This window comes from Thamnophis elegans, chromosome 10 (genome assembly GCF_009769535.1).
Source record: "Thamnophis elegans isolate rThaEle1 chromosome 10, rThaEle1.pri, whole genome shotgun sequence".
Classification (NCBI taxonomy): domain Eukaryota; kingdom Metazoa; phylum Chordata; class Lepidosauria; order Squamata; family Colubridae; genus Thamnophis; species Thamnophis elegans.
In genome coordinates, this window is record NC_045550.1 from 34,805,762 (window position 1) to 34,832,681 (window position 26,920).

At 34.9% G+C, this 26,920-nt stretch overlaps 2 protein-coding genes across 2 annotated transcripts; one reads left to right on the forward strand and one right to left on the reverse strand.

The window, feature by feature from the left end:
• The first annotated feature begins 1,170 nt into the window (after positions 1 to 1,170).
• Positions 1,171 to 8,900, forward strand: MRPS22 (mitochondrial ribosomal protein S22). Its single transcript, XM_032225227.1, has 8 exons — positions 1,171 to 1,293; positions 3,890 to 4,053; positions 4,137 to 4,301; positions 5,965 to 6,111; positions 6,591 to 6,674; positions 7,321 to 7,466; positions 8,094 to 8,202; positions 8,489 to 8,900. The coding sequence occupies exons 1-8, from the start codon at positions 1,176 to 1,178 to the stop codon at positions 8,588 to 8,590; spliced, it is 1,035 nt and encodes a 344-aa protein (XP_032081118.1). The 5' UTR covers positions 1,171 to 1,175; the 3' UTR covers positions 8,591 to 8,900.
• On the reverse strand, positions 8,770 to 25,508 carry COPB2 (COPI coat complex subunit beta 2). Its single transcript, XM_032225226.1, has 22 exons — positions 25,401 to 25,508; positions 23,607 to 23,744; positions 23,130 to 23,216; positions 21,308 to 21,434; positions 20,789 to 20,937; positions 20,180 to 20,326; positions 19,780 to 19,879; positions 19,382 to 19,524; positions 18,986 to 19,185; positions 18,563 to 18,673; positions 18,341 to 18,429; positions 18,145 to 18,251; positions 17,506 to 17,649; positions 17,172 to 17,302; positions 16,363 to 16,570; positions 14,547 to 14,657; positions 13,506 to 13,720; positions 12,245 to 12,337; positions 11,982 to 12,162; positions 11,817 to 11,882; positions 10,207 to 10,296; positions 8,770 to 9,083 (listed from the first exon to the last, which is right to left on the reverse strand). Exons 1-22 carry the CDS (start codon positions 25,401 to 25,403, stop codon positions 8,991 to 8,993), a joined length of 2,733 nt encoding a protein of 910 aa, XP_032081117.1. The 5' UTR covers positions 25,404 to 25,508; the 3' UTR covers positions 8,770 to 8,990.
• Between the last annotated feature and the right edge of the window lie 1,412 nt (positions 25,509 to 26,920).

Genomic DNA, 26,920 nt, shown 5'->3' on the forward strand with positions numbered 1-26,920 from the left:
TGTCATCCATGGATGTATGTGGACGGGATCTCTTGTAGCCTGTCCATGCAGTTATAGCAACCTCTTTTGAGAACCTAACAGAATCCTAAGATTTTTATGCATTATGCAAATTTCATTGGAAAAGTGTACACTTTTAAATTCTAATGCAGTTCTGCAGGAACAAGATTGTTAATCTTGTTAATACGATTACAGTAAATACATACACAAACTAATTCACATTTCATGGCAATTGTTGATTTAGAGTAATTTAAATGCACCCTGTTTATAAACCATGTTTGTAAACATAGTTTATAAACAGGGTGCATTTACGTTACTTTGCAATACATCCAGGAATCATACTTAAAATATTAGCACAGCAAATGAATTCTATCTGCAGACACCTAAGGATTTGACTTACACAACCCTCATAATAAGGCTCACTTCAGTGTGAGAAGTAACTAAAATTCTCTCTTTGAAGCTGCAATCTGATCTAGAGGCAGAATTCCTAATTCCATCGCCTTCTTCCAATTTTCTGATCTGTGTCCCTTGTTTTGCAATGTCACAACCATCTCGGCAGAAGAGCAGCTTAAGCAGCTCGGCTGTTTGCTATCCCCTTTCCATACTTTCCATTTAGAATTACAATTATCAGAGACACAAATATTTTGGCTTCATCTTTTACGAAATATATGTTATGCGGACAAGGGGCAATACTTTGCTGCCTTGGAATCGAGAGCCTGGTATAAATCAATTAGACAGGCTAAAGCAGAATCGATTATCTTCCGTTTGATCTCTTATATTTTTTAAAAAATAAATTCTCGTAACACACTTAATCTATTTATTTTTTTGCTTAGGGAGTTGGAAGAACGCAGTACGGTTTACAAACCGCAGTTTGTTCGGGAAACCACGATTGGGGAAGCGTTGCGAAAATACAGTTCTGAATGTTTCTCCCCCTACTTAAATCCTCCGTCTACTTTATTTGTTTCTTTGGCCCAGAAAAGCAGTTTTAGCATTCATTTCGGACTAATTAACGCCCCAGAAAATTAAATCCTCATAAAAACGTCGCTCAGACTACAGAGGACGGTCTCAGAGCCGAGCTAATAAAAGTCTGACGGTCGAATCGTTACAGCCTACATTTCCCAGGACACACTGCGTCTTCTCCGGAACGAGTAGCTGGAGCATTTCCGGGTCAATCTAGCATGGCTTCTCTTGGAGTAACTGGCTGCTTTAGAAGCGGGAGGGCGGCTTTGTTGCTTCCAAGGTGCCTGCCAAGAGCCTCGTGGGGATGGAGGGTTTTTTGCGACGGCTCGGGTGCAGGTGAGTTTTGGCGGCGGCATCAAGTAGTGGCCGACGTTCTTAGGTGTGTAGGGAGTAGGGGAGAGTGCTCCGACGGGAGCAACCTCATTGAAAGGATACGAATAAACTATGGTTGCGTTAAAACCAGGGGGCTCCAAACTCGGCAGCTTTAAGACTTGTGGACTTCCACAATTCTCCAGCTTCTGGGAGTTGAAGTCCACAAGTCTTAAAGCTGCCAAGTTTGAAGACTTCTACATTAGACCCTCGTCCTTTCCTCTCCGCTCGCAGTACTGGATTTCATGCACTGCCTGCTTCGGGCTGCGAGATCCAAAAGACCATTAAGTAGCAGCCAAGAGATACAGTAAACTTTGCTGTCATTGCTCACCGTCCAGGTTTTTGCAACCCCATCTGAGTTGCTTAATTCAGGCACCCACCACTCTTAAGCTATCGGCTTACTAGAAATCATCTGGAGCTGTCCTTCATGAGCAGCAAAAGTTTGAATTGTGATGATGGCACAAAGCAAAGAAAAACAAATCATCAGGATTTTGGCAGCTCAAATAGTTCTAGGTTATAGGAATTGAAGCACACAACCCTTGGAAAGCGTCAGACTGGGGAAAGTGTTCATTTGCCAAGCTGAAATGATTTCTGCCAAGACCAATGTGCCTTAAAGCCTTATTCATCTCAATGGGATCAAGTTTTAGTTCATTGGGTTTATCCTTTTTGATCGCATTGCTAAGTTGGCAGTTCAACTGATACCAGTGGGAAATATTTTTCACTGTTTTTATTGGAACATCCGACTTTATGATAGTAGGATGTAAAAATGTAAAATCTTAACAGTGACGACAGGAAGCTGCTTACTCAGGCTATTTTTATGCATCACAATGATATATACTATGTTAATGATATATTATGTTAAAGTGATTATTTTTTATGTGTGATCTCAGACCAAAAGAGAAGGCGTAACTGAAATCTCGATTAAAAAAATGCTGTTTTACTCAGCTGGACTTACTAATGTGTAGTGCAAAAGGACAATAGTGCAAAAGGACAATAGACCTAAGGTCTAAAAAATGATCTTTCAGTATTAGAATTTTTATGAAATGTGTGTTTATGTATATGTGTTTGTATATATACACACACACATGCATGCTGTCATGATATCATGGTCATCTAGGCATCAGTATAATTCTGAACAATTTGCTCTTACAGTTCATGAGCCTGAAGTCAGGTCAGAATTTAATTCCCTAAGATGTGTTTCTTTTGCTTTATAAGGAATTCTAGACTTACAGCAATTGGCGCCTGGATGTCTGCTGCTAAGCGAGGCAGTTGTTAAGTAAATTGCATCTGATTTTATAACCTTTTTTGCCACACTTAAGCAAATCACTGTGAATCACTGCAGTTAATCATTTAGTCATTAAGTGAATCTGCCTTCCGCATTAACTTTGCTTGTTGGAAGCCGGCTGAGAAGGTTGCTAATGATGACCAAATGACTCTTGGATGCTGCCAAGTGCTTGATTTTTTTTTTTATCATATGATCATAGTGATGCTGTGACAGTTGTAAGAGCAAAGAACTATTGTAAGTCATGTTTTCCAATACTGTTGAACAGTTACTAAATGGTTGTAAATTGAGGACTACCTAAACCAAACTGGTGGTGTGCCTTCATCATGTGACGTATCATGCCCCCCCCCCCCATTCGCTAAACCAGGCGGCATGGCTAGTGTGTGACACATCTAGCCCATGGGCCACGAGTTTGACAGCCCTGACCTAGACAATCCTTTAAAGTAGGATAGTATTCTGTGACTACAACCAGGTATGGTATAGTGATTTATTTTATATTTTACTTTTTATAAATCTAAGCCATTTTTTATTCATGTCTCCTTGGATAGATTAAGGGGAAATTACTTTGTTAATGATATCATGGACCCCAATGCTTCTTTAATAAAGATTAAAAATCTGTATGAAATCCCTTTCATACTATTTATTTGTTGTACAGAATTAATATAAGAGAATTGAAGTATGAAATCTTTATGCTTGTGCCCTTCATCTGTGAGGGAGGTGCAACTTCCAAGCCAGCACCTGTTTGCGATTGACTGTTTTATATCCTTGAAATCATTTAGAACCACAATTTATATAGTGTCATCTGCAGGTGGATGGAAAAGTCTACCCCAATAGCTCTTCTATTGTCACTTTGATGGGGAAGATAAAAAAACAGGTTGTGCCAGGGTATACTATATATCTTCCAAGATGACACTAGAATGGGACACAATGTGAAATCATGCATTTATTTTTCCTTTCTCGGGATTAGTGAGATGGAAAATACAAATTAAGCAATACACAGTGTCTGCATCTTGTCCTGCATTTCCAGAATGAACCTTTAAGCCATGGATTTTTGTTTGTCCCCTCTTGCCTTTTATCCACAGTATGATATCTTTACCCATAAACAACCTATACTCGTAGTACAATTACTTTGTATTTATTTGTGCTCACCCCCTGTTGCATATAAGGTTTTAACCAACAGTTGATAAACTTTTAAACATTTTTCCCCTTCATGATATAATTTAATATTTTGCTGTTGTGTTCTAGCATTTATGTATTTTGTGTGAACTGCTTGTTTTACAGAAGAAACCAAAACTGATATTCCAAAGCCTTGTTTCATGGATGAAAAAGTTCAGAACTTGCTCTCCAAGATGACAGGCCTGGATTTGCAGAAGATTTTCAAGGCAAGAAAACAAGAGCGTAAGCCTCCTGTATACAAGGTCATGACAGAATCCCAGCTGGAAGAGGTATTTCAACTGCTCTATGACCATAAATAGAAGATGTGTTGATTTGTTTCTATGTAATTACTTACATGATTTTCTCCCCTTAGGCTTCAACACAAGCTGTTAAGAAGGCTAAAGAGTATCTGAAAATGCCTCCTGTACTGAATGAACGGGAACCAATCGATGATGTATTAGCTGAGGACAGGATAATTGATGGATCTGAGCCCTATAAATATGTATTTACTGATTTAACATATGACATCCCACACAATGTAAGTCTTTTAGATACCCATGGTAATAACTCTGAAATGTAGAATGGCTTAATTCTATTTTCAGTTTTACTGATAGGCAGTGTTGTACAGAGAGCAGTACTTTAATAGCTTATTTTTAGGACTAATTTCAGTGACTGAGGCTTTTCATATCACTTATGGATTTATGAGAAATCAAAGTTTTTAAAAGCATGCCATTTTGTGACATTGCACACCGATAGCATTTAAGATTGAAAAGTATGGCTGAGCCATAAATTTAATCTGTGTTAGCTCTTTCTTTAGTTATTTTCTTTATTTTCCAAGTCCTGAATTGCCTTTTATTTTTTCTTTGCAATATTCTAGAAGAAATCAAATTGATGCATAATGAACATTTAGAATTCATCTCTGCAGTATAAGACTCTATATGTCTCTTGTACAGTTAGCTTTAAAATAGACTACAAATAGTCCCGAATTATGACCAAAATTGAGCTTGTTTCTGTTGCTAAGCGAGATGTTTAATGGATTTTGTCCCACTTTACCACCTTTCTTGCCATAGTTGTTAATGAATCACTGCAGTTGTTAGTTACATGGTTGTTAAATGAATTGGGCTTCCCGATTGACTTTGTTTGTCAGAAGAACCCAAAATGTGATTACATGACCCTGGGACACTGCAACCCTCATAAATTTGAGTCAGTTGCCAAGCATCTGAATTTTGATCACATGACCATGGGGACGCTGCAATGGTCGTAATTGTGAAAAATGATCATAAGTCACTTTTTTCAGTGCCATTATAACTTTGGACAGCCACTAAATGAATTGATGTAAATTGAAGAGTACCAGAGGTGGTATTCAGCAGGTTCTGACTAGTACTGCTGAACCGGTAGTGGAAAGTTTGAGTAGTTCGGAAAACCGGTAAATACTACCTCTGTCTGGCCCCACCCCATCTATTCTCTGCCTCCCGAGTCCCAGCTAATCAGGAGGGAATGGGGATTTTGCAGTAACCTTCCCCTGGAGTGGGAAGGAAATGGAGATTTTACAGTATCCTTCCCATGCCACGCCCACCAAGCCACGCCCACAGAACTGGTAGGAACTTTTTTTTGGAATCCCACCACTGAGGAGTACCTGTATTAATGTTTGCAGAACAGATTGGAAATGGCTACTGAATTCTACATTAAATCTCAGTGCCTAATTTTCCAATTTGTAACTACCTTGTTTCCCTGAAAATAATATATCCCCCCAAAATATTGCAACACAGCAGCAGCCATGAAGTGACCAACCTCACCGCCTCCTGCATCTCAAAAATAATAAGATCTCCCTGAAAATAAGGCCAAGTACTTATTTTGGGGATCAAAAGAAAATAAGACCCTGTCTTATTTTCAGGAAACATGGTACCTTATGCTTTTGTAAAGGCAAGAATAAGTTGTTATAAAAGAATTGAGGCAGAAAATTAGTGTCTAAATTTTCTCATTGAAATAATGGGAAATTATTTCAAGTGAGTCCTTTGCCTGGATATATAATTGATATAATTTTTTTATATAAATGTATGTTACCCATTCAAATAGCTGCTAGGAATTTCTCAAAAGCCAGTTGATATTTTAAATTTATATTAATTCCTGTCTACTTTAAAATTAAAAGAATTAATGGCATTGTGATAAAATTGTAGCTTACTTTTCTTTTTCAATTTCAGGAGCGATTCATTGTAGTTCGAGAAACAAATGGAGTATTACGCAAGGCCACTTGGGAGGAACGGGACAGAATGATACAGATCTACTTCCCAAAAGAAGGCCGTAGAATTGTCCCTTCGTTTATATTCAGCAATAAAAATGCTGCAATGGTAAATACAGGAAAATTAATTTTCTTCTCATAGTCTTTAGACTGACTTAGCTGGCTTATCAGATGCATATTTGGGGCCAATTGTCTAGCATTATCTTTTAAATTATTAGGCACCTAACTCCAGCTTGTTAAACTATAATTTAGCATGTGAATATGAATACGGGAACATGTTCCGACTCAGTCTTATATACTTAACTGGACTAAAAATAAATTGAAATTGATTTAAAGTTTTGATTAGTAATTTGATATTAAACTACAGGTATGTAGTGCTAATACTGGAATACTAATGGTTCTCTGGTGGAACTAGGAAAGTTTACCTTCATTTGAACACTTGATTTACATACCTGAATCACTTTTATTCCTGGAATCTTACTGCAGAACTGGGCTAAGCATTCTCAAAACTGCTTTATGGAAAATTTAAACCAAAGTATTTGACATGAAATTCCATTTTTTATATTTGTACAATATTTCTTGTTTTAGGCTATGTTTCTTCAGGACCGTCACGAAGAATTCCTTGATCGCTGCCTCCTGCAGTTTGAACCAGATTCAGCTGACTATGTTAGAGTGAGTTATTGCTCAGTGGAGAAGTGGAACTTGGGAACTGCTCACCAAAATACTGTAGAATAAGTGTTTGTGAACTCTTTAGCATTATTTGTAGTTGTAATAGATCTGAACTTCATTTAAACCTTATTAATAGATTAATTCTGTCTACACTATTATGTATTTTATTACTGTCCTGTCAGAGTCCAAGCAACTCCTGTAAATTTTAGACGGTATATAAACATTTGTGTTCATTTCGGGGTTTGGTTTACAGGGGAGGTATGCACATTAAGATTGTACTAAGAGGTGTGATGGCAAGCCCTGGGGAATCCTGTGGTAGATTAGAAAACATGTAAGTGGCCTGCAATTCATTTGCTGTACCTGTGGTTATTAGTGACCTCCTGAAACATGCTTTGCAAATCACTGTCAGAAAGACACGAGTTCAATATTTTCAATAAGTGCATGATACAATATATTAATTTTGATGGCATTTGTTTAATCAGCTCATTCATGGACTAAGACGAAGGCACACATCATAAAATCCTGTAGGATTTTATGTATGTATGTATGTATGTATGTACATATGTTTAACAAAACTTTGCTAAACTTCTCTATTGTAGATTTCTGGAAATGTATTATGATTTGTAAATATGCTTAAATATCTGAACAGATTCATCAGGAGATATATGAGGATATTGATAAAAATGGAAAATACGATCTGCTCCGTTCAACAAGATATTTTGGTGGGATGGTCTGGTACTTTGTAAATAGGAAGAAAACAGAAGGATTGCTGCTGGATATGATCCAAAGAAATTTGTAAGTACTTTGGTAAGCCAATATTTCTGTATGAAAGGAATTCACTGAACTGTTTAACTTGGCAATATTGTATTAAAAATGAGCCATGTTTATTCATGTTATCTATTCAAATTGAAAGCTAAGCCGATTAGTACTTTTTGGAGGTTCCCCAAGAAATTCCACTGCTCAGTTTTTTCTTTGGTTGACATTGGCAGTTTCTTCTATGCAGCTGCTGAAAAACTGATTTCTGTATAATCCTTAGGAGTTGAATTTCAATTGAGAGCATATTTTTGTTTGTAGAAAAAATGTACTTCACAATTTTAGATTAGAATTTTATTGCTCTTTTTCTCTTGCTACTGTTACAAGTATTTCATAAATAATTATCTGATTTATGATGTGTCTTAGTTCTTGGCAAAAAAAATGTAGTGCTAAAATTTAAATATTAAGAATTGGATTTGAAATATAATTTTAGTTACAGAAAACTTTTTTGAACAAAGGTTTTATGTGCTACATAGTAGTGTCTTATTTAAATTCATCAGTATTTCTTTCACTATAAGCTATATAAACAACCTCCCACATTCTTAATTATCAGAATATTCAAATTAAATATATGAAACTAGTTGTTACAAATTAACATCTAAATTTCAGGTTTGAAGATGCTGTAAGTTTAATTACCCTTTACCATATGGTCCATCCTGATTGTGAATCAGCAAGAGAGGCACAAGAACAAGATATCCAAGGGATAGATTTAATTAAGGTATATATATACTTTTTATGAATGTAAAAAAGTTGACCATAGAAAAAGCATACATTAGCATCAGTTGGGAGTCATAACTTTGCATCTTCCTAGTGGCTGTTGGAAATAAATGCAGTTTATTCATATTCAGAATTTGTTTTAAAATTTTGTGTAATTCTTTTCAGGTCTATTAGCTATCAGTTCCTTATTAGAAGTTTAGCCACATAAATTCATCAATTGTGTCCAGGATGTTATTTTCAAAATCATATTGGATATCTGATTATCATTTTGCTTTTTTTTTTTACAGGCATTTGCAAAGGCAGAAACATCAAGAGCCAGCTACATTGAACTTATCCTACAGGCTTATGAAACACTTTCGCTGAAGTCTGCAGCTTCACAAAGTGACTAGATCAATAAAATCATTTAATGTCAATGTATGGGAAAGGAGGAAAAATGTAAATAAATCTCTAAAAGAACATTTTTATACTATGTATGATAAAAATAATTATTCCACAATTTCCTCAGTACGCCTATTTTTTCATCTTTCTTTTAAATCAATCTTATTCCTTTATACACCAGAGACTGAAGGAATCCAAAAGACATTTATTGGAAAATTGTTTGATCATGTGATACGAACTTGCTACTGTATCTAAGGAAGCCTACATCACAATGGGGAAATCTAGAACTGTACTGTAAAAGACTGTCCCTATTTATTTTTCATCTTAAAATATAAAAAAGAGCCACTTTTCAACAAGAAGACTACACTGTCAAGCATAACTAGATGTAAGAATGCGCATCAGTTTAAAAGTTCAGTCAGACATTTCTTCATCCAGAAAAATATCAGTGGTATCAATATCGTCCAATTCCAAGTTATCCAGATCTACATCTAGGTCCAGTAAAGCCTAAAACAAGACATAAGTGTAAAAAAAATCTAATATCTTATTAGCAAAAACAAAAAAACAATAAACAATCATTTTGCAAGTTTTAAGGATCACTTGAATAGTGCAAATGGGTGTGGACCTTCTTGGCTGCAGGATGTTTTCTACCCTGTGTCACGACAGAAAAAATCATGTAGTCAAGAAGGTTCCAGAACACATCTGCATTACTCGGGTGTCCCTGAGAAAACAGATAAACCTCCAAGTTGCCTCAATAACTGTCCAAAGGAATGCAAATGGCAGCTGTCTTCAAGGAATATAAATCCTTCCATTCTCCACCACCCAGTCAGAGTTTAAGAAGCTTCTTAAATGAGAAGTCTTTAAAGAAAAAGAAAATTTAGTTGACTCCTGAAAAAGCACCTTTGGCACATAAGTGTTAACTTGTTAGAATAAGTATACAATCCTTATTCAACAAACAATAAGTTCTATAGTTAAAGTATGTGGAAGGGATTGGGATTGCTATCACTCACAGAATCAATATTGGAATTAAATCAACAGTGCTGTAGTATAAACCTGCAGAACATGATAATAAGTATATAATCATGCCTGGGATACAAAAATTAATTCTTAATAAACTTTTAAGTTTTAATAAACTTAAAAGCCATTTTAATAAAAAATATTTTGAACTACAATTACTGAAGCTTTTCACTGTTGTATCAATGCTGAAATTCATTAACCACTTGACTTGGTTTGATATGATTAACCGTATTCAAACACCATATTCAAATACCATGTTATTAACAATATTTATTTTTTAGGAACAAATTGGAAAACAAATGTATTTAAAAATTTTGTTTATCTTAATTCTCACTGCTCTTTGAAGGCAGTTAATTAGTATTTCAGAAAATAAGGGAAAAAAACTGATTCATTAGTGTCCTAAGGGGGAAAAACTGCTGTATTAGTGTAGAGGGACAACTTACATAAAAAAAAGTTTACTGGCTTCCACTCAGTATGACTTGGTTCTGCATAGCTTACAAAACAGATTTAATTTTGACACTTATCACATAGAAACTTGAAACAAGGAAATTACAGTAGTAGGATTAGAACTTCCAAAGTGCTAATTCCTTTCTTTCTAGTATAGTAAATTTACCTTTTCATCTTTGATGTCAAGTGAAATTTTTCCAGCAACTGGAGGTGTTATTACAGGCCTAGGAGATGGAACTGATTCATCTTCTGGTTCCTTATAAAGAGAAGAAAGCCCCACCATATAATGAAGAAATAATGTATACCATTCAATTTATTTATTTCACTGACATATCTTTTCTGGTTTTTATGCCAGTACATTAACCACTATACCAAACTGGCTCAATGTTATATCATCCAGCTATTTTGTATCAATTGCACTCATCATCTAGATCAGTGTTTTTCAACCACTGTGCACACTAGTGTGCCGTGACATAGTATAAGGTGTGCCGTGGGAAAAACACCCGCCTATATTGAATATAGGCACAGAGTTAATTTTTTTTAACATTTTCTAATGGTGGTGTGCCTCGTGATTTTTTTCATGAAAAAAGTGTGCCTTTGCACAAAAAAGGTTGAAAAACACTGATCTAGATCAGTGTTTCTCAACCTTGGCAACTTTAAGTCCTGGAATCCCCCAGCTAGCATGCAGGTTGGGGAATTCTGGGAGTTGAAGTTCACAGGACTTAAAGTCGCCAAGGTTGAGAAACACTGATCTAGATGCTTTTAAACCCATATGGGATGAACACAGCATTGATTGTTTTTATTGATCACCACTATTGTGACTTGTATGGGGGCGTTTTTTGCCTGGACCATCTGATAATCAAAAACACTGTCACAGCAGTTCTTTTCTAAGTAGATGGATCTAGTTGAAGCAAGATAAGAAATTGGTCTAGGGAAATTTCAGACTTTCTTCTCGTCCTCCAACTTTTGTTGGCTCTGTTGAATCTGTTAAAATCAACTATTTATGAGAAGGGGCATTAGCTAGTACATTTATAGTCCAATATCAAGTACTTTATTTTTAAATATACAAAACATTCAAACTAGCCAGAAGATGCTGTTTTTCATTGATAATATTCAGGGTGTGAAATAGATTTTATACTGAGTTTAGCTCCTTTAGCCTCCTTTTTATGGCTTCCAAAAGTTTATTAAAAGCTGAATTTTTCCAGAGAGCAATAATTATTTTTCCTATACCAGAGCCTTTAAAATCTTCACATTAAGTGGTAAATGTTGAACTATGAATTCTCATTTTAAATACCTAGTTGATATAAATAGACAAGATATTTCAAACTAAAACAATTCTGAAGAAAATAAATGAAGAATGCACACTTGCCAATCAAATACAATCTACTGCTTTCTACAATGCTATATAAATGGAATCATCTGTATAAATCCATAAAAATAATATGCTTTGAAATGCTATAACCAATTTATTTGTACCAGGGATTGGCATTATTTTCTGCAGAGTGATGAAATCTTGGGGTCCATACCAAAAAGGGTGAGACATGAAAATATGTATTCAAATATACATATTTTTCCATATTTTTTCTCTAACAATTTTTTTTCCTACTGTAAAAACCATAATGAGCACTTATCAGAAATCTGAAGTGCATAACTACAAAATTATTTGGAAACCATGCAAAGCTTCACAAAAATATTTATCTTAAAAGCTTATCTTTGGGTAGGGGTATTTGTCCAGCCCTGCTTTCCTGTGATATACTCAAATGTATTAATACTGACCTCTGATATTTTGTTTTGCAGTGTGAAATCTTTGGCTTCTTCCAAGATATTTCTTTCTTCATTTGGCTAACAACAACAACAAAAAGGAAATAATGCATAAGCAGAACTTCACTGGCTCTCAAGATTGCTAAATTCTAAAACTGTTGGTTTCTTGCATCAACTTACAGTAACGAGAGGGTATTCACTGGCTGGCCGCGATGTAGTTTGGGAATGTTTTATGTATTCTTCAGCAACAAATGCTTCCTTCAATCCAGGGAACAAATTTTCATACTCTGTGGGATCCGCTAGGGATTCAGCAGCTTTCTGATTGACTTTAGAAAGATTTTCTCTCCATAGTTTTACAACCCTGAAACAGATTACCATTGCAAGAAGCTTAGTTGTGAACAAAATATTTATACTACGTAACATAGATTTCACAGTTCAGTTACCTTGAAACTTGACTTGGCAAATATGTTCGTGCTAAGAAAGCTGCTTCTGGTAATCGTCCAGTTTTAATCAAAAGTTCAAGACAACTGTCAAGCCTATAATGAAACAGAACTTTTTAATAAATGAACTTAAATTAGTAATATAACAGAAGTGTGAAAAGAAAAGTGTGTCTACAATATTTCTATAATGCTGCAAAACTCTGTGATACCTTCAAAACAAACCTATTTACTATTGTTTCAATATTCAATATGGGATCATGACATTGGCAATGTTACCTGCCTGTATTATTTCCAATTCCGTTCCTGGCACAATTTAAAATGCAAGTTTAATTTATTAAGTAGTTTAGACTTTGGCACCTTGATACTTGTAGCACAGCCACCTATAATCTGAATAAGCCTGATCTACTAGTGGTCAGGGCAGAAAGAAACTCCAGATCTAACACTTCTAAGAAATGAGAAGAGCTGAGCATTGAGTAGATCAGTGTTTCTTAATATGTGGGCCTAGGAATTCTAGGAGTTCCCCATGATTCTCAGTGGTCCACTAAAACAATCTGCCAGTCTGTGTAGGAAAAATAATACAATATTACATTACCTTCAAATGACTTGGAACTGTATCAATTTAATTTTTAACATGGTAAATTATCAATAAATATAACTTGGACAACATAGAATCCTCCATAATTTTTAAAAGGGGTAGGAGGTCCTGAGTGAAAACGTTTAAGAAACACTGGACTAGAAGTCGCTGCTTCTCTGTGGCAACTTTGATGTTGTGGAATGATCTCCGGGCAAAGATCAGATTCTGCTAAAGTCTAAAGTTAAAGAAAAGGTAGTTCTTGGTATAAAATCTACCCACCCAGATTTGGAAACTATAGAAATTGAAGAATATGGGTCAAAGGAAACAAAAATAAATAAAGATGCTGGCCAAGTTAAAAGACAAATACATGATTACATTGATATTTTGTGTCAGGTTTTCCCAAACTTTAAATAGTCATGGGGTTACATTGTTTCAGTATTTATTGACTGAGTTGTCCGTTTATTCATGTGCCAAAGTAAGGTCTTCTAATGTGATGAATTCCCAATTGCCAGTCATTAAAAAGAGCTGCCTTAATGTTTTCACCCTTTCCCCAGAAAACCAGGACTCTGGTTGCAGCTATTTAGTCAGAGGGGAATAAAGAGAGATTTTTATGTATTTTCTAAATAAACATGTTTATTTTTTTAGGATACTTGAGAAATGCTATAAAATATGACAATGTTTGATACTTACTCTCCTTGTAGAAAGTAGCTCATAAATGCTACATTGTTCTTGCCATCTTTTTCTGCTGCTTCAGCTAACTTGTTTACCATACTAGTATTTCCTGAAGCTGTGGCTAAAAGCAATAAGCCACCATAGTCTTGTGCATGATGCAGACATTCCTGGGCAAGGCTAAATTGGCACTTATTGATAGCAAGTTCAGCTAGCTGCTTCCACTTCTGTTCAGACTATAAAAACAAAAATTTTAATGTTTTGAGCATCAAACATGCTAAATGGTTTTGATTGGTTGTAGTAGGGCTAATTTTTTATTTCCTTTTTACAGAAAAAAATATTATGCAACTCATTATCATATCAATGCTATATGCCCTTTCCAAAGAGCAATATGTGTTGAATTTATAGAAAGTTATTCCTAGACAATTCAACGTTCAGATTATGGTCACTAAACCATGAACTTTCAGTAAGAACTTATGAAGATTTTGGACCATTTCCAATCTCAGAAGAATCAACTGAATCATTCATAATTTTTCAAGATAAGTATGTGTTCTTTTTAAACGAATCAGAAAAATGTGTCTTACTATTCCTTCAGTATAGTGTAACTGACCCTTCATGCTTTATCAATAATTTGGATACGAATGGTTTTTAAATTCAATCTTGACAAAGATACCTGGAATTCATTCTATTCCCAGGCACTCAAAGTTCTATTTCTTTTACACAAGTCAGATCTGGTACTGATTCATATAAAATTTATTCTGTTACTATGCAGTTAAAATTATGATCGACTTTGAGCAGTTCAGGAGTAAGAATAAAAACAAAATTCAAAATTTTGTACAGTAAATTACTGAGAATCTGGGGAAATTTGTTCTCTTCTCAGAAAGACAGAGCAAACAAATACAATGATATTGGTTGATCATTGTAATGGCAAACAAACGGAGACCCATTCTTCATTGCTTTCCAAAAATCAAATGGAGTTGGGCCAATCTAATATCGTGCTGGATTCTGTTCCAAAGGATGGGATACTTCTACTATGATATTTTTAAGATGATATCAACATACCTCTGCTTCCAATGCAAGTTGATATGCAATCTTAAGCTCACCAAGCTGAAGAGCAAGCTCAAAACGATGTTCAGGATCTGTTGATACAGCAAGTGCTTGCTGTTTGAAACCCTAAATACATTTTTAAAACAGTAACTTGTTACTGATGCAATTTTCTTAACATCCTGTAGAAAAGAATGCTTTATCCTGATAGTTATATAGTTTCAAATATTTAAGTGTTAAATGTTAATTGATAACTTCCATTTTGCTAAATATGCAGCTGTGCAGTGCTGGCACAGGGGTGTCAAACTCAAGGCCTATGGGCTGGATTCGACCAGCAGAGTGCTTATATCTGGCCCATAGGGTTAGGGTTAAGCAAAAGACTGGTCAATGGTGCTTCTGCTAGCAAAAATGGGGCAAGGGCAGGGCGCCCCCCACCCCGCAACCACTTTTGGCCTCTGGAGTGCTCCCGGAGGCCTTCCAGGCCCAAAATGAGGTGTTTGGGGTCATCCAGGAGGCCTTCCTTGACTCAGGTTATGAAAGGGAGGAAAAGTAAAATATTCTAGCTTTCAGGCTTGCAGGATTTTGCTACTATAGCCTATGTCAATAATTTACAGTCTTCCAGTCTCCACCGTCCAGGCCTTCCGCATAGCCTTGAAGAACTGGCTCGCCCGTCAGGCCTGGGGATAGGATAGTTGCCCCTCCCGAATGATGAATGTATGTTGTTTGCTATTTTATTACATGTTGTCCTACTGTCTGTATTCCCCCCCTTCCCAGTTTTTGTGTGAGCCGCCCTGAGTCCCCTCAGGGAAAAGGGCGGCCTACAAATTCTAATAAAATTCTAAATTCTAAAAATTCCTGTGGATTCAGTTTCTTGATATGGCCTCTCTCTCATAAGATGATCAAGTAGATCAAGTAAGTATTAAAAAAACAAAATAACAGAAACGTACGCCTTTCTATTTTTATAAGTTTATAAAACCATGTCTGCAGAGTTGCGTAAAATACCTATTTTACGCCCAGGTATTACAAATAAGGGTTGAAAATCCTGTCCTTTCTGATAACACTGTTGCCTTATTAATACACGGTGGAGTCCTTGGTGTTATTTGGCTGTTTGCCTGCAGACATTTCATTATTTGCTTGACCTGTCAAGGTTGGTTGGGATGTGGTTTTTCTAGTTGGCAATTACTGAATTTTTCGGAGTATAAGACAAATCTTTTTGCCCTCAAAAAAAAAATGCTGAATATCTGGGTGTATATTATACACTGAATACAGCATTTTTGCCTCCCGAAACCCCATCCCCTTCGCAAAAATGGCATGATAGCTTTTAGGAGGGTTTCAGAGAGTTCCTGGGGGTTGGGGAGGGCAGAAATGAGTGCTCAATTTCCCCCACAGGAGCACTCTATAAGCCTCCTAAAGGCTATCCATGCCCTTTTTTTGACAAAAAAACGGGGTGTTTTCTGCTTGTTTTTGCTCCCCCTAAGAAGCACTCCCAAAGGCTATTCATGCCCCTTTTTTTGGAAAAAAAACAAAAACAAAAAACGAGCCTGTTTTCGCAAAAAAACGTGCCATTTTTGGGAAGTATGCAGAGTGCTAAAACTTTTTTTTTTTAATTTGTTTCTTCAAAACCTTGGTGCATCCTATACTCCGGTGGTTCTTATACTCTGAAAAATATGGTAAGGTACCTGAGATTTTCTGAGTTTATAATTGCTCCTCCCACACCCGATAGCAAAAAATATTGGGACATCTTAATTTTAAACAAAACCTCTGGTTGTTTACAACATAAAATTCCACTACATATTAGATGTTGTTATTGAATGACTAGGGCAAAAGTTTTTACCTGCTTCTCAAGGAAGTGTGCAACTCTGGTCCTCTGTTCCTTTGGAATTGTAGGAAGAACTTTGTCTGCCATACTGAAGTCTCTCCTCATGACTGCAGTTTGATATTCTAGCACTGAGACTAATAAGGAATAACTCACTATATTTAATTCTTTGTCACCAAGGTAAAGTCTGTTGTCTTTGGGGATATACCCTAATAAATACATTGTTCTTTAAGAAAAGAAAAAGAAAGAGGAAAGTATGTTTTAGCATAGATGTAAAGTTTCAAATAGTTGGGTCTGAGAAATAAGAAAGATTAGTTATTTATCTAATGTAAATAGGCAAATCGCAGCAGCAAGCCTGTTATAATTATAACTAGATAGAACAATGATGTATTATCAAAACATAATAAATATACTGAGGCATGATAATAGAAGAAAGGTTTCTCTGAAGTAACCAATTAAAAGCAACTGTGCTGTAATCATAAATATCCAGAATTCTTTTTTCCCTTAAAAAATGCTTAATGAGGAATAAAGTGGAAAAATTGTGTAAAATATTTAGTCTTATGCATTAGATAACAATAGAGTTAAGATTATGGAATCTTCCCATCATCAAGACCTTTACTGGAGTCCTATTAGGACTCCACACTATCACTATCAACACTTCCCACAATCAAGACTTTTACTAGAGTCCTGGAGTCCTCTCAACATTATTCCAATCTGAACAGTACCATATACCTGTCCACTTCTGTCCTTTAAGAATAGATAGAAGACACAATGGCAGAACAATTTTACATCAACAACAATTATATCTTGAGCTAGAGAATGCTTACCGGTCCAAGTGTGCAATAGTGACAATTTCTCCTCCAACATAGTAGTTTAGTCTGTTCACAGAGCTTGTATAAATAAAACAATCTCCCACCCAAAGTCCTGTTTTCACAATCTCTTGAATTTCTCCAAGTACCTAGTGGAAGAGTAAAGATTTTACATTTTGTAATATTCCAATAGATTCAGTAAAATGATGTCATTAAGCAGAAGTTTAGCCATATTGGCAAATGCATGCATTATTTCATGAGCTCTGAAATCTATACTAATACAATTGCATACAAGTTTATTTTTATTTATTAACATGTATTGACCAGAGATCAGATCCCAGTGTATGGATACCTCAAAGGCATCTTCAATGCCATCTTCAGTGACTCCCTCATGTGTATCTTGTGCGGCTGCAACTTTTTCAGAAATATATTTCAGAATGAAGAATGATTCTTCTGTAGCAATGCAGACTAGTTCACCAGAGTCAGACCAAAAAATCTAAACCAACACAACAGAAAAAATAAAAAAGTGAACATATTGCATCGTATAGTAAAGTATATTGAGCTGAATATTCTGGATTTGAATAAAAATATTATAAAGTTCAATAAGTACTAATACTGTATTTATTGAAATTAAAAATTTTCTTCAAAGGAGTTAAAATTAGTTATCAGCTTAGATTTATAAAAAATTAAGCTTTATTTATTTACTTATAACTCATTTCAAACAATCAACTCTAAGTGTTACACAGCTCCCCAATATATAGTTTGGAGTTAAAAAACTGATTTGTAAAATTTAAAAACATGCCATACATTATAATTGCATATAAAAACCAAGAATCACATTCATTAGAATAAAACCAATTCACCTGGTTACTGGGATACTCATAACAATCTAGCCTTCATGGCTTCATCAAATAAATAGGTTTTCACCAATGTTCTGAAAATTAGGAGATTCTTAGATAATGAGTAAGATTCAGGCAAAGAAACAACTCACATGTTTGGGTTGTATTTCGATTCTGCGTATCAGTTCTGTATTTTCCCAGTCATAAAAAGCCAGGCCATTGACAGATCGGACACCCAATAAGAAACCACCATAGATACCTGCATCAAAAAGAAATAGAAATTAGTATTTTACTAGAAAATGCTCCATCTGACTAAATAGAATACTAAGTATTAAGTGCTTAACATGCCTTCTGCCCCAAAATCAGGTTTAAAGGATTTCTTCTCTTTGAAGTTTTTAAATATCTTGACACTGCTGTTGCTTTCTCTGATTGCATACCTGCACATAAAAGAATTCAATATAACTTCAACATGCCAATAAGAAGCAGGCCACAATAGCTTTTACTTTTTAACTGATTTACATTATGTGCCACATAAGATACTATGCAAAACATTACTATTACTTTACTTACTCAGAAGAATCATGTGCCCATGCAAACTCCTGAGCAGAGCCAAAGCTCTTGTTTCTCAGTGCCATAGCAGTGTAAATGATATATTCACCATCCCCACATACTACTACAAACCTGAAAAACATAAACATAATAAAAACATTAGTAAATCAGGTATATAAAAATGGTTTGTCTGTAAGACTCAAAAAAAGTATTAGAAAAATATATATATATAACAACAGTGATGGGATCCAAGTACTCACTCAAATAGTACTGTGAAAAAAAAATCCCCCCCCCCCCCATAAAACTATTTCTTGGCAGTGCTTGGCAGTGACGGTGTAATTCAGAGTAACAGAGTTCCATTCAGTATGTTCCTAAATTCCTTTGGCTCTACATATAATTTAAGACAAACCTTTTCCCTGAAACTTTCTGAAAAATGAACCTTACCGCCCATTCGGATTATGCTGAATAGTTTGAGGATATATTTCACAGCTGCCCATATCTTTCACAGCAAGCGGTAGCCTCTCCCCATCTTTGATTTCTGTATCTCCCATTGCTTTGAGATTAGCTTGCTGAATTTCTGAATGCTTGGCCCAAATAATCTTTCCATTTGCATCCATTGACATGGCTGGCTCTTCCCGACCAAGCTAGTAAGAAGAAAATTAAAATGAAAATAGAATAAAACATCCTATATGTTCACTTTGCTTACATCTATGACATTAACAAAACGTAAGAAAAATCACCAATGTCAAATGCTCAAACAGTGTCTGTTTCTCACTTATGAAAAATATGCAATCATTCAGCTGATGGATATTAATTAAAGGTTTTCTAAGACAAACATACTTTGACAATGATGCTACCCTCATCATATCCAAGGGCCACATTGTTTGATCCTCTTAGGCTTGCAACACACCAAACGCGTTCCATGCCATAATTCAAAGTACTTTCCAGACGATAAGTGCTTGAATGCCAGATGCGAACAGTTCCTGTATTTAAAATAATAGACACCATAAATAAACTATATCATGCTCTATTATTAGGTTTTTTTTACAAATCAAATCAGGAATATTCCTATGAAATCTGGATTTGAATAGTTCATAATCTTAAAGCAAAAAATTGTGTACAACATGGTTGTGATAGACATTTGTATTTTTTACTGTTATAATTTATGAGAGTGGATTAATAATATAATGCTCTAAACAAAATGTTATATTAATATTATAGATATATGTCTGGATTACCATCTTCAGAGCCAGTGATGATAATAGGAAGTTCAGGGTGAAAACTGACACAAGAAACATTCTGTGCATGTCCCTCTAGAATTTGCACACACGTTTTATTCTAGGAGAAAATAATGAAAATAATTTATAAAAGATTCAATTGCATTAAATCATCATGATGATCAACATCAAGATTCAATTTCACTGGTAATAACAACAATAATTTATTAAATGTATATGCTGTCTATCTCTCAATGACTCTTAAATGAGAGTTTTCAGAAACATGTTTATCATTCCCCAATGACAACAATATTCAGCTGAATAAAACATAACTATAAATCCAGTTTTCAGTTAAAACCCAGAATGTACAGCTTTTTTCTATCACCCCCAAATGATTTAGAAATAATATGGTATCTCATACCTGATAATCCCAGATTTTAACAAGACGATCATCTGCTCCTGAAATTAGGTAAGGTTTATCACCTCCACTGTAATAATCAATACTATTTACACCTTTTTCGTGCCCTTCCAAAGTAAAGTTGGGTGATGAAGAGCCAAGCTGCCACACCTTGCAAAAAAAATATATGAAATTACAGATTCTTAAAAAAACAGTAGGCATAGTAGATGTACCACAAGTTAATACAGAGTGATTCTGAAATCTTCAGTTACATTACATTTATAATATTCTGCTCAAATTCTTAAGTAAAATTAAATCAGAAAGGAAAAATAGATTATTATAAGAAAAATTTAAAATCTTAATATATTAGAAGTTTGTTCACTTTTACAAATTAACGTTGAGATTGAATAAATTATGAACTTGTTGAAACAATTTCAAGTTTAATCAAAATGCATATACATAAAACTTTTTTCTCAACCTGTCAAACACTTTCCACACCTCGAGCTACAGAAGTAGTTAAGCATTTACAAAGCGATGAAATTATTTTATTTTAAATTAATAATTTTGACTTTCCATGTAATAGTAAATAATAGTAGTTACTATGTCAAAAAAATTATTATGCATATATTATACCTTGATTGTTCTATCCAGAGACGTACTAGCAAACTGGTTATTGTCCTTGGGATTTATGACAATCTGCATTACATAATGAGTATGCCCTTCAAACACTTGAGAACAGGCCCATTTTTTATCCCAGTCCCATAGTTTAATAAGCATATCATCTATGGAAAACAAAGAACAAAAATCACTGCGAATGTTTCTATCACTATTATTAGTCACGTCACAAAAATTGCACATTTTTACTACAATGAAAAATGTAATTTAGGAACTAAGCTGTATATATTCATGTGTAACAACCTTGCAATAGTCAAGTGGTCTTGAAATTTAGAAATAAGAGTATAAAACCTACTTGACAAGAAAAGAAAAGACAGATAACATATCAAGCAACCAACTATAAATACTGGCATTCTGTAGTTTTGATAGACTGGTATTGAGTTATTCAATTACAAAAAAGTGCTTCAACCTTCAGAAAAAGAAGTTTTGACTTCATTGAATGAAAGAAAGCTGCCAAGAAAGTATTGATCTACTTACCACTGCTTGTTAGAATGAAAGGCTGCGTAGGATGCACAGCAATGCAACGGATATAATCTGAATGTGCTTCAAACATATGTACCCTTTCCAAAGTATTATAGTTGAAAACTTTAATTTGCATATCATCCTGCGGAATAAGTAAAAGCATCAATGATTCAACTGCTATGATGAATGACTGAGAAAATGAGTGCAGAATACAAGGATGATGAAATGTTCTCAATTAGAAAAGACCATATTATTGCAGTTGTGTCAAGAGTGGAATTTGGGAGAAAATGGAAATTTAAGGAAATAAGAGGAGTAAAAGAATGGAATACAGTTACTGCAATTAGCAAAAATAAATGATTTGTGTAAAAAAATTATAAAATTGATAAAAATGAATGAAATGTGTACATCAAGAGATTTAGAACATACTTCATATTATGAAACCGGAGTGTTGTGTGTAACAAAATCTGAAATCTAATATATAAAAAAGCACGCTTACGAAAATACTGAAAAAATCATTTTATTTAATTGAATTTTTTAGCTGCCAATTCCAATGGGCAGATGAGCAGAGTCAGAATTATATTTTTTTTAAAAGTAAAAATAAAAGTTTCCCCCGTCCAGTCGTATCCGTGCTCATCTCCATTTCTTAGCCGAGGGAGCCAGCATTCTCTGAAGACCCTTTCTGTGGTCATATGGCCAGCATGACAATACACATGGAATGCTGATAACATCCTACCTAAATGGTACCTATTTATCTACTTGCATTTGCATGTTTTTGAACTGTTAGATGGGCAGGAGCTGGGACAAGTAACAGGAGCTCACTCCATTGTGTGACACTCACGTCTTGAATTAGGCTGTCAGCTTTCCAGCGTCTTTAACTGTTGAACCATTGCACCACCATAAAATGTCAAATCAGACAGACCAGCCTAAAATACTCTAATAAACAGATGAACAAAACAAAAACAAGCCCTAATAATAAAACACAAATTCCAGGCCAACCACAAAAAGCCAGTATGTTGATTGCTAATACAATCAGTGAGATATAACAAAAGTAAACCATGCATGATAATTGATTACTAGATTGTTGTACGCTACCCAGAGTATATTTTTTTGAGATGGACGGACATATAAATTTGATGAATGACTGAATAATGAAATGTGTAATGAAGCATTCAAAACCAAATAGGATAAGACAACAATATTATGCTATCCCCTTGACTGTTTCATGAATAAGAATTTTGTGATGACTTTAGAGATTAGGAATAAATACTTTTACGCGCAAATGTCTGATGCTTGATTGTATTTATATTGTTTTCTCTTCATGAATTGATGTCCATCAATGTCATGGAAAGTTCAATTAATATTATGTGACCAAATTTTATAATGACGTGCTTAAAAACCTAACCAAATTACTTATTACACTGTAATACAGTATGATTTTATTTGCCATTTCTATTTTTCCCTTTTTTCTATTAACACACTAGAAATAATAAAAATATTACACTATATTTTATAAACAAAATACATGTAAAACAACTTCATTTTATCTTTGTTAAACTGATAGATTAGTATCTATCAGATTATAGATTGTCATAGCGATTCTCATCCTAATGTTAAAAAAGACTCTGGTCAACAGTTAATTTGGGGAAAATACAGAAGTGCAGGCAAACTAAGAATTCTAATTCTCCATATAGATGGAGCATATATTTTAATTGTTAAACTGCGGACATAAAGTATAATTGGACATAAAATGTTATCACGGTTACATTTGAACTTAAGTAAACTATGGTATATCTCAGTAGACTTTCAGAAATACATATGACACAAAGGAACAACTTACAGCTCCTGTAACAACCCAGTTCTTTCTTGCCACAAATTTAGCTGCTCTGACAGGTAAGTCGCATACTTCAAAAGTCTTCACCAGTGTCTGAAAATAAAATAGTTTTAATTATTTTCACGCAAATAGATTTTTAAAAGGATTATTTGTCATGCAAATTATAGCATTCTAAGGTTTGAGCTATAAATTTACAATAATTTTGTTTGAATGCTACATAAATCTGACATTTGGTGTGTGTGTGTATTATAATGCATAATACAAAATTTCCTGGATCCTCCAGAGAGGAGGAAAAAATACTAATACCATGAATATAACCTTTAATGGAGAGGACATAAGAGTTAATTAAAAATGTATTGCATCAAATGAATATTTTTTTTAAAAAAATACACAAGGAGAATATTATTTTTTGCATAAATCTATTTCCATAATAAAAATTATATTTTCACCAGGGTTATCAACTATATCTAATGTCAGACTTACTTGTGTTTCATGGTTCCAAACACAAACACTGCCATTGTAAAGGCTAGCCAACATCCATGGTTCTGTGGGATGCAAGTCCACACTCTTCACTCGGTCAGATCGAGCTGTTAGTTTCCGCTTTATATCAAGTCGGAGAGGCTAAACAGAGGAAGATTTATTAGGATATTTCAAGCACAAACAGTATCTATGTATACTATTAAAAATGAAAATAAAAGCTTGGTTATATTTATGTAAGAATATACTATTATTCTTTCTTCAATGTGCCAGTTTAGTTTTTCATATAGGCGATGTTTAAAGTTGTTCATGAATTTTGTGAACCCCAGACTATAAAACAAAGCAAGCAAGCAAATATTGTCACTGACTTCACAAAAACATTCATTATTATGTAAAAAGAGCACAGTATCTATGTATATGAATCAAAATAAGATTTATGTTAATACAAAACAATCACAGTATTGATATTAAAAAAATAGTTTGGGACAGCTCCTAGAAATGGGCAGGAATGCAATTGGACAAATGGAACAAGAAGCCTCTAACTTGTGAGACCTGTAAAACCACACTGAAAGCAAAACTTCAATATTTTGAGAATGAGATGCCTCTTTAATATAACCGTAACTATTAAGAAAAAGGTCACTGGCGAAGCATGAAGATTTTATGCTTTTATGTTCCAGATTTCTACTCCTTCATTCATGTCTGAAAATAAAATACAACAATCTGAAAAGGTTGAACTAATCAGAGTTGACGGTACTGGATCAAGTCATGACAATATGTCAATTAAAAAGACTAGCAGTGTTATTCTGCTCAGTGATAAAATAAAACAACTCCCATCTATTCTAAAATGCATTTAAGCATATGCATTTCTAACTCTAACTCTGGAAATGCACATTTAGTTTTGAACAAGTAAAGGATTATCATTACAAGAATTATGCAACTTTACCAATAACCTACACCCATGGGTTAGCTATGGGGCACCAGCAATTATCTTTTAGTACTAATTTAATATGTCTACATTAAGGCAATCATTATCCATACTGAGAAAATTTGGATGGCCATTAGATGGAAACCCACAAAAACAGAAAAGTCTCTTTGCTGTCAATAGTGATTGTCCCGTTAGGCTCAGCTTCACAGTCTGAAAAGAGCATGAATGAAAGCAACAATTGCAGCACTGTTGAATGTTCATATACCATAACAGACAGAACATATACTTCAAAGCGTGTCCTTTTTCCAGCAACATTTGGAGCAGATAATGAGCTAAGTCCCAGGTAAAGTAACTGACAATAATTGACCCAGGAGGTAATGCCTAGCAGTTAAACCCTCTCAGATCATAGATGACAATTCTAACAAGGTTCTTTCACTCGCAACGAAGAGAACCGAGGGGCTCTTTTGATTCAACCCAATCTATTGTAAAGGCAAATTGCCAGAAATAGATGAAAACAAGGTCAGAATCAATAAGAGTTCTTTCTCTACCAATCTACCAAACAGCATTGCCAGAAAAAAGATTTTGCGAAGAAACCATCAAAAACGGGTTCGCTCTCGCCGTATATTCGGGCCAAGAGTCACGGTTGGATTTCTGCTAATTGCACGCCGAGCTTCTATCGATTAACCCACACAAGCAGCTGCATGGAAGAGCAACGGTGAGGCTCTTGCATGAGAATGGAGATGGAAGGCAACAAAGTCTCTTCCACACGTACTCCTGACCCGACCCTTGTTCCATTCAGCTACCTTTCCCCTTTCGGCCTACTATTTCCATGCAAGCCTCTAAAGCTCTTGAACATCGCACTGGCGTCAGCTTACCATAGCGCTGGCTCCCGCGTCGGCTGCTCAGGCCACCCAACTTGCCGAGGTTCGCTCCCAGCCAGAATACACCGACGTGGAGTTTCCGGCTTCAATTGTTCTCGCGAGAGCCAAAAGCTAAACGAGAATGTCGGGCAAATATTCTTCCGGCGCGCCTTCCGAGCAGGGACTTGGACATTTAAAAAAGATAGAGATAAGAAAAAAGTGAAGAGGAGCTTATTCCACTAGTCTGTTTTGACATTCTCTATTAAATGGAACTCGTTTTTGTCCCTCTGTGAGCCCTTTAGAAGAAGAAACTATTAAATATGCAATAATATAATACCATGCGTTTTTATGGGGTAAAAAACTCATACTGTGCCTGTATAAAATAAATCCTGATGTACTGAACCATCTTTTAAAGCCAGGCTAGAAAAATCTGCAGATTTTGTGCATGTTTTTCCTGATGTGAACAATTATGGGATTTCAAAAATATGTTCAATGTAAAATGAAAGAGTTGCATTTTCCTATATGGATATTTATTTTTCTTTCTCAAACTGGCCTTAATTGGAAGAATTAAATATAAGCAAATGATTGGTTATATAAAATAAATACAAATGTAATAACCTAAGTTTAAAAGTTGAAATGAAATGGCCATCCAGTCTAGAATTACTTGAAGATTGTGCTTGTCATCCTATAGGATTATTTTTTTGTTTAGGTTCCCCTTGTCACTGCTTTGTTGATATTGACACCCATTGCCCTAGTTGATTCTAAATAATAAATAGATATTAAAGAATTAAGTATCTTGATTCTGACTGCCAACTTTTAACTCAACTTCAGCTATTGTGGAAAAAAGAGTGTATTTGGTTTAAATGTACAAAATAATAGATCCACACCTTTAAGTCATCACTATTTTGCTTTTGTCTACACTTCAAATATCTTTACAACATCCTCTGCCCCACACAGAATGGAGCTCATCTCAAGAAGATTTGATACTCTGAAGGTGATGGTGGAGATTCAACTGTTTTCAAGAGCATATTTGCATATGTTCGGAATAACAAGTTCCTTAGCTGTCCTGTGTGCCAGACCTAATGCTTAGAGCTTACACAACAGCAGATGTATGGAGGGAACTTTTCAAATTTTTCAAACTTTTCATGCTTTTCAAATTGAGAGTTCATTCTGCAGCTTTCTTATTGCAATCTCTAAGAAAGTCAATATTCTGTACTGTCTATGAGATTCTCAGTAATCCAGGTCCTAGTTGTCCCAAAGGTGCTTTTTCAAGTGGCAACTGGTCTTTCTAGTTTTTCTTTGAAGAAATTTCACTTCTCATCCAAGAATCTTGAAAAAGCACCTTTGGGACAATATTCTGTACTGTTACAATTAAAGGATGTTAAGTCTAATAAGAATGCCTTTTGACACCTACGCAGTCCAGTCTTGATTTTTTAATACACATTTGAATTTTTCTCTGTTCTTTCCATTTGTTGTTAACTGCTTTATTTGATCATTGTTATTTTTTTTTTACTATCTGGTCTATAAGTGTACAG